Here is a 13,149-nt window from a genome sequence, read left to right as displayed (position 1 = left end):
AAAAAAAAAAAGGCTGGAGGCATCACACTACCTGACTTCAAACTATACTATAAGGCTACGGTAACCAATATAGCATGATACTAGTACCAAAATAGATATCTAGACCAATGGAACAGAACAGAGGCCTCAGAAATAACACCACACACCTACAACCATCTGATCTTTGACAAACCTGACAAAAACAAGCAATGCGGAAAGGATTATCTATTTAATAAGTGGTGCTGGGAAAACTGGCTAGCCATATGAAGAAAGCTGAAACTGGATCCCTCCTTACACCTTATACAAAAATTAACTGAAGGCGGATTAAAGATTTAAATGTAAGACCTAACACCATAAAAACCCTAGAAGAAAACAAAGGCAATACCATTCAGGACATAGGCATGGGCAAGGACTTCATGACTAAAACACCAAAAGCATTGGCAACGAAAGCCAAAATAGACAAATGGGATCTGATTAAACTAAAGAGCTCCTGCACAGCAAAAGAAACTGTCATTAGAGTGAACTAGCAACCAACAGAATGGGAAAAAATTTTTGCAATCTATCCATCTGACAAAGGGCTAGTATCCAGAATCTACAAAGAACTTAAAGAAATGTACAAGAAAAAAAAAACCATCAAAAAGTGGGCAAAGAATATGAACAGACACTTCTCAAAAGAAGACATTTATGCAGCCAACAAACATATATTAAAAAAAAAGCCCATCATCACTGGTCATTAGAGAAATGCAAATCAAAACCACATTGAAATACCATCTCACTCCAGTTAGAATGGCAATCATTAAAAAACCAGGAGACAACAGATGCTGGAGAGGATGTGGAGAAATAGGAACACTTTTATACTGTTGGTGGGAGTGTAAATTAGTTCAACCATCGTGGAAGACAGTGTGGCAATTCCTCAAGGATCTAGAACTAGAAATACCATTTGACCCAGCGATCCCATTATTGGCTATATACCCAAAGAATTATAAATCATTCTATTATAAAGACACATGCACATGTATGTTTATTATGGCACTGTTCACAATAGCAAAGACTTGGAACTAGCTCAAATGCCCATCAATGATAGACTAGATCAAAAAAATGTGGCACATATACACAATAGAATACTAAACAGCCATAAAAAAAGGATGAGTTTGTGTCCTTTGCAGGGATATGGATGAAGCTGGAAGCCATCATGCTCAGCAAACTGACACAAGAACAGAAAACCAAACACCACATGTTCTCACTCATAAGTGGGTGTTGAACAATGAGAACACATGGGCACAGGGAGGGGAACATCACACACTGGAGCCTGTCAGTGGGGGGCTAGGGGAGGGATAGCAGGTGGGTAGGGAGCTAGGGGAGGGAAGCATTAGGAGAAATACCTAATGTAGATGATGGAGTGATGGATGCAGCAAACCACCATGGCACGTGTATACCAATGTAACAAACCTGCTTGCTCTGCATATGTACCCCAGAACTGAAAGTATAACAATAATTTAAATAAAGAAAGAAAAGAAAACATGGCACATATACTCCATGGAATACTATGCAGCCATAAGATAGGATGAGTTCATGTCCTTTGCAGTACATGGATGAAGCTGGAAACCATCATTCTCAGCAAACTAACACAAAAATAAAAAGCCAAACACCACATGTTCTCCCGTATAAGTAGGAGTTGAGCAGGAGAACACATGGACACAGGGAGGGGAACATCACACACCAGGGCCATGGGGGTGTGGGGACCTATGGGAGGCATAGCATTAGGAGAAATGCCTAATGTAGGTGACGGGGTGATGGATGCAGCCAATCACCATGGCATGTGTATATGTAAAACTTGTGTGTTCTGCGCATGTACCCCAGAACTTAAAGTACAATTTTAAAAAATGTCAACCCTAATCTTAAACTTAAGACAGTTTAAACTTTTAAGCATAATCTATAGTAGGAAATACATTCAAATCACCATCTAGTACGTATATAGAGATATAATATTAAATTGAAACAAAAGTTTCAAGAAACAGTACTTACCCTTAGAGTTTATGCGCTCTGATATTCTCATTCTCTTCTATTTTGTTCTATTCTCCTGTCTTATCCTATTCTTTGCTGTCCAGTCGTACTCTTTCCTATTCTGTTCTATTTCATTACCTCAAATATTAGCCACAATTCACTTAAGTGATTTCATGATCTACTAAATGTGTCTCAACCATGTTTGAGCTCTAGTCTAGGGAATTACAATGAGTACTTTGGCATCTTTCCTCTTTTTTTTTTTTTTTTTTTTTTTTTTTTTTTTTTTTTTTTTTTTTTTTTTTTTTTTTTTTTTTTTTTTTTTTTTGAGATAGTCTCGCTCTGTCACCAGGCTGGAGTGCAGTGGAGTACACTGCAGCTGCTGCCTCCTGGGTTCAAGCGATTCTCCTGCCTAAGCCTCCCGAGTACCTGGGACTACAGGTGCCCGCCGCCACACCCAGCTAATTTTTGTATTTTTAGTAGAGACAGGATTTCACCATGTTGGCCAGAATAATCTTGATCTCTTGACCTTGTGATCCACCCACCTCGGCCTCCCAAAGTGCTGGGATTATAGGCGTGAGCCACCATGCCTGGCCCAGCATCTTTTCTTTTAGGGCATTTCCATACATTGTTTTCTTGATATAAGTGAGATTATAGCATATATACTATTACTCTGCTTTTCTCAGTTTGTATTATATCATAAGTAGTTTATTCAGCCATTAAAAGATCTACTTGATAAGCATTTTAATGGTTGCACAATATTTCTTTTTTAAGGAAATTTCTGTAGGTTGTTGGAGAACAGGTGGTGTTTGGTTACATGAGTAAGTTCTTTAGTGGTGATTTGTGAGATTGTGGTGCACCCATCACCCGAGCAGTATACACTGCACTCAGTTTGTAGTCTTTTATCCCTCACCCCCTTCCCATCCTTTCCTCCGGAGTCTCCCAAAGTTTATTGTGTCATTCTTATGCTTTTGCATCCTCATAGCTTAGCTCCTTCTTATTAGTGAGAACATATGATGTTTGGTTTTCCATTCCTGAGTTACTTCACTTAGAGAATAGTCTCCAATCTCATCCAGGCTGCTGTGAATGCCATTAATTCATTCCCTTTTATGGCTGAGTAGTGTTTTGTCATATATGCATATATATTCCACAATTTCTTTATCTTTATCCACTCGTTGATTGATGGGCATTTGGATTGGTTCCACATTTTTGTAATTGTGAATTGGATTGCACGATATTTCTTGATTGATATGCCATCATTTGCCTAACCAGTGCTGGGTATTAGGTTGTTTACAGTTTTACACAATCATAAATAGTGCTGCAATGAACACCTTCGTGTATAATCTTTGCCTGTATTTCAGAATACCTCAAGAGAGATTTTGGAAGTCATGTAGCCATATCAAAGAATATAAGTAGTTATAAAGCTCTGATTACCACCTTGCTTCCAGAAAGGCTTATGAATTTACATTCCTATTCACACCATATTGTGATTCCCCTTCTATCTTTACCAGCACATTATAAATTTCCAACACATATCAAGTAGTTAAGATGTGCCAGGCACTCTGCTAATGTATCACATGCATTATTTCATTTAATTTGCCCAGTAGCTATGAAATAGGGATATTACCTGTGCCCCACCTTAGAAATGTGAAGACAGAGTCAGTAACTTGCCAGAGATCATGCAGCCTATGCATGCAGAGCCAGGGTTTAAATCTGGGTCTGGGTGGGTATGGTGGCTCACACCTGTAATCCCAGAGACTCTGGAGGCTGAGAGGGGGAGGATTGCTTGAGCCCTGGAGTTCAAGTCTGTGGTGAGCAACAATTGCACCATTGCCTTCCAATGTGGGCAACAGAGCAAGATCCTGTCTCTAAAAAAAAAATTTAATTAAAAAAAATGAGAAAAAAGGCTGGGCGCAGTGACTCACACCTGTAACCCTAGCACTTTGGGAGGCCAAGGTGGGAGGACTGTCTGAGCTCAGGAGTTTGAGACCAGCCTGGGCAACACGGTGAAACCCCATCTCTACTAAATAATGCAAAAAAATAACTGGGCGTGGCAACATGCACATGTAGTCCCAGCTATTCGGGAGGCTGAGGCAGGAGAATGGCTTGAACCCAGGAGGCGGAAGTTGCAATGAGCTGAGATCACATCATTGCACTCCAGTCTGGGCAACAGAGTGGGACTCCATCTCGAAAAAAGAAGAGAGAAAAAAAAAAGAGAAAAAAATTTAAAAAGGTTCCTTAGTCTGCAGAGCCAGTGTCCTTTGCCTCTCTACAATATTGCCTTTAATGGACACTTTGCTTTTTAAAATTCTTCTTTATTTGATAGTTTGATAACATATTTTCATTGATCTTTCTCTAATTTCTAATGAAAATAAACTTCAATAAGTTAAATAATCATTCATAGTTCAAGTGTGAGTGTTCTTTTTCTTTGCAAATTTATCTATCAAACCCTTCATGTGTTTCTTATTGACTTTATTGACTTCAGAAATATCAAATATGCTGACCCTATATTTCTTGTATTTATTGCAAATACTTTTCTAAGTTTTTTTGAGTAAATGCCAAAAATATTACAGAAATAAATTTTGACTATTTTTAATATGTTCAAATCTGTATATTTCCTTTTACTTTTCCTCTGTTGCTTTTAGGTTAGAAAGCCCATCATGTAAATTATAAATATTTGTTAAATATATGCCCATATGGTCTTCTAGCTTTGTTTTATAGGTTGCTTTTTTTTTTTTTTTTTTAAACCAGGGTCTTACTGTGTTACCCAGGCTGAAGTGCCGTGGTGCATTCATAACTTACTGTAACCTGGCCTCAAGCAATTTCACCTGCCTGAGCCTTCCAAGTAGCTAGGACTGCAGAAGTGCACCACCATGTGCAGCTAAATTTTTTAATTTTTTTGTAGAGACAGCGTCTCATTATGCTGCCCAGGCTGGTCTGGAACTCCTGGCTTCAAGTGACCCTTCTGCATGGTCCTTCCAAAGTGCTGGGATTACAGGCAGGAGTCACTGCACCCAGCCTCTGTTTTGTTTTGTTTTGTTTTCCCCTTTCTGATAGCAGGTTACGTCCATGGTATATGATACGTGTTATCAGTGAATACTTAATTCTTTTCCCAAATCTTAGCCACTTGTTCTAGCATCATTTATTGTATAAAGTTTCATTTGTTAAAAACAATATAGACCTGGGATAGCACATTGGGAGGCTGAGACAGGAGGATCACTTGAGCCCAGAAGTTTGAGACCAGCCTGGGCAACACAACAAAACCCTGTCTGTGGTTTTTTTTTTTTTTTTCAAAGAGAAAACAATATATTGATATAGGATGCCTCTTTTATCATATATTAAGACTATGCATATATGTATATACATGTGTGTCTGTGTATATATATTTTATAATATTTAGATCAGTATAGTAGCTATTTTAAAATATTTCTCATATATATAATGTGTGTATATGTGCATATAACTTATAAATAGAGTCAGCCCTTCATATCCGTGGGTTCTGAATCTGGATTCAACCAACTGCAGATGGAAAATATTTGACAAAAAAAAATTTTTTTAACCTACATTCTCCTGTATACTTAAATCATCTCTAGATTACTTATAATACCTACTACAATGTAAATGCTATGTAAATCGTTGTTATACTGTATTTTTTAGGGAATAATTACAAAAAAAGTCTACATATTCAGTATAGACAAAAAATTTTTTTCTCAAATAGTTTCCATCTGCAATTGGTTGAATCCAGATTCAGACCTATGGATGTGAAGGGCTGACTGTATTATATGTTATGTACACACATATACATATTACATATATGAGAAATTTTTTGTATGTGACGGAGTCTTGCTCAGTCACCAGGCTAGAGTGCAGTGGCGCGATCTCGGCTCACTGCAACCTGTCTCCCAGGTCCAAGCGATTCCCCTGCCCCAGCCTCCTGAGTAGCTGGGGCTATAGGCACGCACCACCACACCCAGCTAGTTTTTTGTGTTTTAGTAGAGATAGGGTTTCACCATGTTGGCCAGGATGGTCTCTATCTCCTGTCCTCGTGATTCACCCGCTTTGGCCTCTCTTTCTCTCTGAATTTTTCATTAGGTTTTCTTGAGTTTTCTAATTAGATAAACATAATATGCGAGCAACAGTGCCCCTCTTTCCTGTAGTTACCTCTCTCGTTTTCATTTTATGCCTCACTACATGTGCTAGAATTTCCAGAATTTTCCATGGCAAATACCAGGAGCCACCATCCCAGACTTGCTCTGGACCTCAACAGGACAGTCTTGCATTGTTAAATATTTTGTTGACTCTTGGTTTAAGATATCGCATTCTATAACTAGCTTATTTAGAACTTTTAATCAGAAATGAGTACTGGGTTTTCTAAAACTTGTTTCCAGCATCTGTTGAAATTGCCACAGTTTTTTTCACCATTAGGCCTGTTTCTATGTGGTATATATTAGTAGATATTGTATTAAACCATTTTTACATTCTTATTATAAAATCTGGATGCTCAGAGTGGATTAATATTTTACTATTCTACTGAATTATATTTCTTAGAATTTTACTTGGGAATGTGTTCACCTCTCTTCATAGAGTTAATTTTTATGCTATATTATCATTTTTTTTTTCTGATCATGTTAGCCTCATAAAATGACTGGGTAGCTTTCCATCTTTTCTGTGTTCTGAAATTCTGGTTCAGCCTGGGGAATTATCTTTCCCTGAAAGTTTGGAGGAACTACCTACAAAATGTTAGAACACTTTTCAGAGAGCATTTTTTCTTTTTCAAATTTTTTAAATTATTCCTTGTTTATAATTGACTCATAATCACTGTACCAATTTATCATGTGCAGTGTGATGTTTCAGTGCATGCATGCGTTGTATAAATGATCCTATCAGGGTAATTACCATATTCCTCACTTTAAACATTGATCATTTCTTTGTAAAGATAACATTTAAAACCTTCTCTTCTATCTTGAATTATACACTATATTGTTCTTTGCAGAGATCATACTCTAATGATAAAGGAGTTTGGTGCAGCAGTGAAGGGCCCAAGCTCTGGAGTCAGATTGCCTGGGTTTGGATTCCAATTTGGCCATTTACTATGCCTTTGAAAGTTTACTTAACTTTTCTTAAGCCTCAATTTCTTATCTGCAAGCTCTGATACTGTTGCACTACCTCATAAGGTCAATGTAAGGATTATGTAAGATAATTTATTTAATGCTTTAAATATAGTACAGATAGTAAAAAAAAAAAATAGCCATTATTTTCCATTTACTTCAGAGTTATTGGTACATTTTGGTGTTTCCACTTTTCCTTATGACAATTATGTTATTAGTATTTTTCAAGAAAGTTGTCTATTTAATTTAGATTTTCAAATGTATTGAAGTTGTTTATGATATTTTTAAAATCTTCATTATCTTTGCTTGCGTTTTTATTTTGCAGTATTCAGATTTTTACAAAAACAGACGCATGTTATTGGTTTTGTCCACTCTCTTCTCCACCCTCTACCTCTATTGCTTGACCTGTGTTATGAATACTATTTCTACATTTTTCTATGCTGTTTTTTTTGGGGGGGCGGTTCTGTTTTTGTTCATTTTCCAATCTCCTATACTGAATTCAGTTCATAATTCCTTTTAAAAAAGAGAGAATACATTTAATAATACACATTTGCCTCCACATAAAGTTTTACCCATACCTCTTTTTTTGATATTTCTCATTTTATTCTTTCCTATCATTATTTTAGTTCAGTTTTGGTTTACTATTTACTAAGCAGCATTTTGTTTTATCAGTATCTCCTTGCATAAACTTACTTTTCTTATTTTTCTAAGTGTGATATGTTTCAAATATACAGAAAAGTATAGGGATAATATACTTGGAATAAATTTTCATATCTAATGTTATTGATTGTGATCAGAAAATGAAATCTAGATACTTTGTTTTAATATATGGAGATTTTTATAGTGGACTTAGTATAGGATCAGAGCTTTAAGGTATATTCTGTTATGTGGTACACAGTTAGTTGTTACAAAAAGTATATAAAAATCTAATAAGTTGAATTAATCATTATGATTTTGCTTACTTGAACTGTAGTCAAGTGTTAAATATTACTGGAGGCGTTTTGTCCTATTTATAACAGTTTATCTGTTTTATCAAGATTGCTACTATTCTGTTTTTTTAATAAGTTAATTGCCCTTTATCCATGCTTTGAAAGTTTATTAAGATTTTCTGTCCAGGCGGGTATGGCTCACGCCTATATTCCCAGCACTTTGGGAGGCTGAAGAGGGCAGATCACCTGAGGTCAGGAGTTTGAGGCCAGCCTGACCAATATGAAACTGCATCTCTACTAAAAATACAAAATTAGCTGGACATGGTGGTGCACACTTGTAATCCCAGCTACTTGGGAGGCTGAGACAGGAGAATTGCTTGAACCTGGGAGGTGAAGGTTGCAGTGAGCCCACAATGCCACTGCATTCCAGCCTGGGCGACAGAGCAAGACTCCCTCTCAAACACAAATATTTTCTTAGAAATGTCGGTCAGGATGGGCGCTGTGGCCCACGCCTGTAATCCCGGTACTTTGGGAAGCCGAGACAGGCAGATCACAAGGTCAGGAGATCGAGGCCATCCTGGCCAACATGGTAAAACTCCGCCTCTATTAAAAAGAAATACAAAAATTAGCTGGGTGTTGTGGTATGTGCCTGTAATCCCACCTACTCAGGAGGCTGAGGCAGAAGAATTGCTTGGACCAGGAAGTCAGAGGTTGCAGTGAGCCAAGATCACACCACTGCACTCCAGCCTGGCGACAGAGTGAGACTTCGTCTCAAAAAAAAAAAAAAAGGAAATGTCATGGTCAAATCTTTAATGGAATTTTCTATAGGGGGACAAATTCAATCTAGAATCTAAATTTTTCTTGCTAGGATCTTCAGACCATTATTACATAATTGCTTGTATATATTTGCCTTTTTGTTTAGTTTTTCGATGAAGAGTCCCGCTACCACTGTGCCCTAATACTCAACCTCCAAAAATCACCTTTTACTGGGACGTGGAATTTTACATCCTGCAGTGAACGCCATTTTGTGTCTCTCTGTCAGAAATATTCAGGTACCAATTATTATCTAGATAGCTATTGTATTTTATGCTGTCATATATATATATATATATATGGGTTGAAAATTTACCTATTGGGTACAGTGCTTACCACCTGGGTCTAATACACCACATAACAATCCTACACATGTACCACTGTTTCTAAAATGAAAGCTGAAAAAAAATTAATACTATAAATGAATACATATTAATTTATAATCGTGCCTTAAAATTTCATCATGACTAAATCCTTGTTGGCTTAGTGAGTCAGATTATATCAAATGGAACATGATTTTTTTAAAAGATCATTGCCATAATTAATTAATTATATCTGATGGAATTTGTTTTGTTTTGTTTTGTTTTGTTTTGTTGAGACAGAGTCTCACTCCATCACCAGGCGCCAGGCTGGAGTGCAGTGGCCCCACCTTGGCTCACTGCAACCTCCACCTCCCGGGTTCAAGCAATTTTCCTGCCTCAGCCTCCTGAGTAGCTGGGACTACAGGCATGCGTCACCACACCCAGCTAATTTTTTTGTATTTTTAGTAGAGACGGAGTTTCACCATGTTGGCCAGGATGGTCTCGATCTCTTGACCTCGTGATCCGCCCACCTCGGCCTCCCAAAGTGCTGGGATTACAGGCATGAGCCACCGCACCCGGCCTCTGATGGAATTTGTTAATAGCAGTTATCCGATTATAGTACTGTAATTGAATTTTGTTCTTTTTTTCTACTCTGGCATTTTTTAGATTTTACTTTTTATTATAGGAAAAGGAGAAGAAAAAACTTCATATTTTTAATTGAGTGAAGTATTGAGCATTAAGTCTAGTAATAGTATTCACTGTTAAGTTTAGCATTAAAAAATAAACAAATGGGGATCTGAAACATTATAAACAGATCAGGGTCTATGTATTTTCATAATCCAAATAAAAGTAGAATGCATACTTAAAAGTAGGAACCATCCATATTTTGAAAAAAATATTGTTTAAAAGGTATTACGTTATTTTTCATTCATCACAATGTGTTCTTAACAAATGATTAAGAAAAAATTTTGTCATGTAATGAGAACTGTATGTGCTTTGGCAGAATTTTTTTTTGCTAAATTAATCTTTATCCATTTTTCCCATGTTTTTTACTAACTGCTTTATTAGCAAAGTACTATAAAGCAATAATTCAATTACATCCTCTTGTAGGTGGTTTCTTACATTTCTTCATGCTAGCTCTCCCAGGTGAAAACTTTGTAAGGGGATACTTAATACAGTTATTTCCTTGTTGAAGTAGTTCAAACAAAGAGGTATTTAGCACCAACATGACATGATAATGCAGGTTACACTTATTTGCAGGTTTTCTCTTTCCTAAATCAGACACAACAGAATTTTGTTCTAATTTTAGAAAACAAACATTGCAGCTCATACATTTTACGTAAGATATACAGTAAGATATACCTAATTTTATCACCCAAAATCTAAAATAAATAAATAGGTAAATAATATCTAAAGTAGATTGGTATGGGGAGAAATTTGAAAAAAAAAGTCCCATAACTTGCAGGCTGCGGGGAAGGGCTTGTGTTGTTGTTGTTGTTGTTTTCTTTTACATACAGAAGTTAAAGGCAGACCGACCTTGCAGAATGTTTCAGAAACTGTAAAGTATCTAAATAATCTGTACAAAATAATCCCGAAGACTCTGACTTGGCACAATGCTCAAAGGGAGTGTCTGAAAAATAACATGCAACTGGTGAGCATCACGGACCCTTACCAGCAGGCATTCCTCAGCGTGCAGGCGCTCCTTCAAAACTCTTCCTTATGGATCGGACTCTCCAGTCAAGACGTAAGTTGTCAGTCCCAACTGCCAGGACTGGGTGATGGAAAGTGACATTTTTTATTATGCGTAGCATCTCTCGTATCAGACTAAAACAAACAGGGAGTTTTTATTTTGTTTTGAGACAAGGTCTCACTCTGTCACCCAGGCTGGAGTACAGTGGTGCGATCACACTTCACTGCAGCCTTGACTTCCCGGGCTCAAGCAATCCTCTCACCTCAGCCCCCTGAGTAGCTGGGACTACAGGTACACAACATCATACCTGGCTAATTTTTGTGTTTTTGGTTTTGCCATCTTGTCCAAGCTGGTCTCAAACTCCTGAATTCAAGCAGTTGCCCACTTTGGCCTCTCAAAGTGCTGGGATTCTGGAGTTTGCGACCAGCCTGGCCAACATGGTGAAACCCTGTCTCTACTAAAAATACAAAAATTAGCCAGTTGTCACGTTGGGCATCTGTAATCCCAGCTACTCGGGAGGCTGAGGTATAAGAATCGCTTGAACCTTGGAGGCAGAAGTTGCAGTGAGCCGAGACCATGCCATTGCATTCCAACCTGGATGACAGAGATTCCATCTCAAAATAAATAATGAATTAATAAATAAATTAAATACACCCAGATGAAGCCAGAAGTTCGGGAAGCTGCTTACCCCGCCCTCATAGTCTCAACTGTTTCATAGCATTGCATTTACTTGCTTTATCTTCAGTATTGGGAATTCTGTGAAATGCATTGTTGTGTCTGTTGTGAGGAAGCAGTAAGTGATTACATTTCCTAGTTTCAGTCACCCTAAATCTTTTGAGACAAAAACAACATTGCAATATAGAAAATTTGTCAAGAATAGTAAATTAAAAGAACAAAATTAAAGTCACCTGTAATCCCAGTACCTAAAAATAAACATGATTCAATATTTTGATATGGATCTTTCAAGTTATTTTTCTATGTGTACATTTTTATATTTTAGACAACTGGGGTCAGACTATTTTGTAACTCCCCGCCCCGCCCCCACCACTTAATGATTTGGGTCTTATTTCTTATCCTATTTTCAACCTTTACCTATGATTCTCTTTTCTTTTTTACACTTAACTTTAACATATTCTGTGTAGCTGTTTATATATGCTAATAGCTGCCTAAGTTTTTTGAACATGACAAAATGTTAATAATACTTTATATTGAAAGCAACAAAAAGATATTGAAAGCTTTTAAACAAAGTAGTAACAATATAAGATTTTACTTAAGTAGAAGACATTGTGTGGAAGTTTGAGGAGGATGCAAGCCGCTGGAGAGAGGAAGAGCAGTCATTTTTCTATAGATTCATGTAGGAAAGGACGTTGGCCTTTACAGTGTCCCAGGTGCAGTAGCTCTGGGTTATGTAAAGTGCAGTGTGGCCATGCAGTGGGTCACTCAAGTGAAGAAGTAAAACTACATAGAATTAGAGGACGTCAAGAAGGCTTGGAAATCTGAACACAGGCATCCCAAGTCAATGGTAGAGCCAGGAGGACAGAGCAAGACTTAGGACATCTTAGTGAATGCCAGGGAGGAGCAAGGCAGCCTAGTCCACAGTGAATGTCATGGGGAGTTTGCAGTGATACAAAGGGAATAATCCTCAAAGGAAATGACCAAAGGACATAAAAACATCCACTACTCCTTTCTCATAGCCCTGTGGTATCTGAGAATGGAATATCAAATAGCCTTCCCCTGTGGGTGCTGAAAGAGTATTCCCTTGGAAAAGCCATATTTATATATTTATTTAAGATTCAGGGGGTATATGTGCAAGTTTGTTTCAATATATATACTGTGGGATGTTGAGGCTTGGGCTTCAACTGAACCTTCATCCGAATAGTGAACACAGTACCCAATAGGTAGTTTTTCAACCCTTGTTCCACTCCCTCCCTCCCCACTTTTAGAGTCCCCAGACGCTATCATTCCCATCTTTATGTCCTTGTGTACCCAATATTTAGCTCCCACTTATATAAGTAAGAACATGCGGTATTTGGTTTTCTGTGCCGGCATTGATTCACTTAGGATAATGTCCTCCAGCTATATTCATGTTGCTGTAAAGGACATGATTTTGTTCTTTTTTATGGCTGCACTGTATGCCATCATGTATATGAGCTGCTACATTTTCTTGATCCAATCCACTGTTGATGGGCATCTAGGTTGATTCCATGTCTTTGCTGTTGTGAATAGTGCTACAATAAACATACGAGCGAAGGTGTCTTTTGGTAGAATGATTTATTTTCCTTTGGGTATATACCCAGTAATGGGATTGCTGGGTTGAATGGTAATTC

The 13,149-nt window shown here is 37.5% G+C and overlaps 1 protein-coding gene across 1 annotated transcript in view; it reads left to right on the top strand.

Annotated features, from left to right (window-relative positions):
• The window catches only part of LOC108316766 (lymphocyte antigen 75), a 145,377-nt gene that overhangs the window by 61,574 nt on the left and 70,654 nt on the right, over positions 1-13,149 (top strand). Inside the window, 2 exon segments of the mRNA XM_017546868.2 lie at positions 8,940-9,069; positions 10,650-10,876. Of these exon segments, the coding sequence (XP_017402357.1) occupies positions 8,940-9,069; positions 10,650-10,876 (357 nt within the window).

The sequence above is a fragment of the Cebus imitator genome, unplaced genomic scaffold (genome assembly GCF_001604975.1).
Source record: "Cebus imitator isolate Cc_AM_T3 unplaced genomic scaffold, Cebus_imitator-1.0 Scaffold10, whole genome shotgun sequence".
NCBI lineage: Eukaryota > Metazoa > Chordata > Mammalia > Primates > Cebidae > Cebus > Cebus imitator.
The sequence above is the reverse complement of the archived record's forward strand: the minus strand, read 5'-3'. Positions and strand labels throughout refer to the sequence as shown.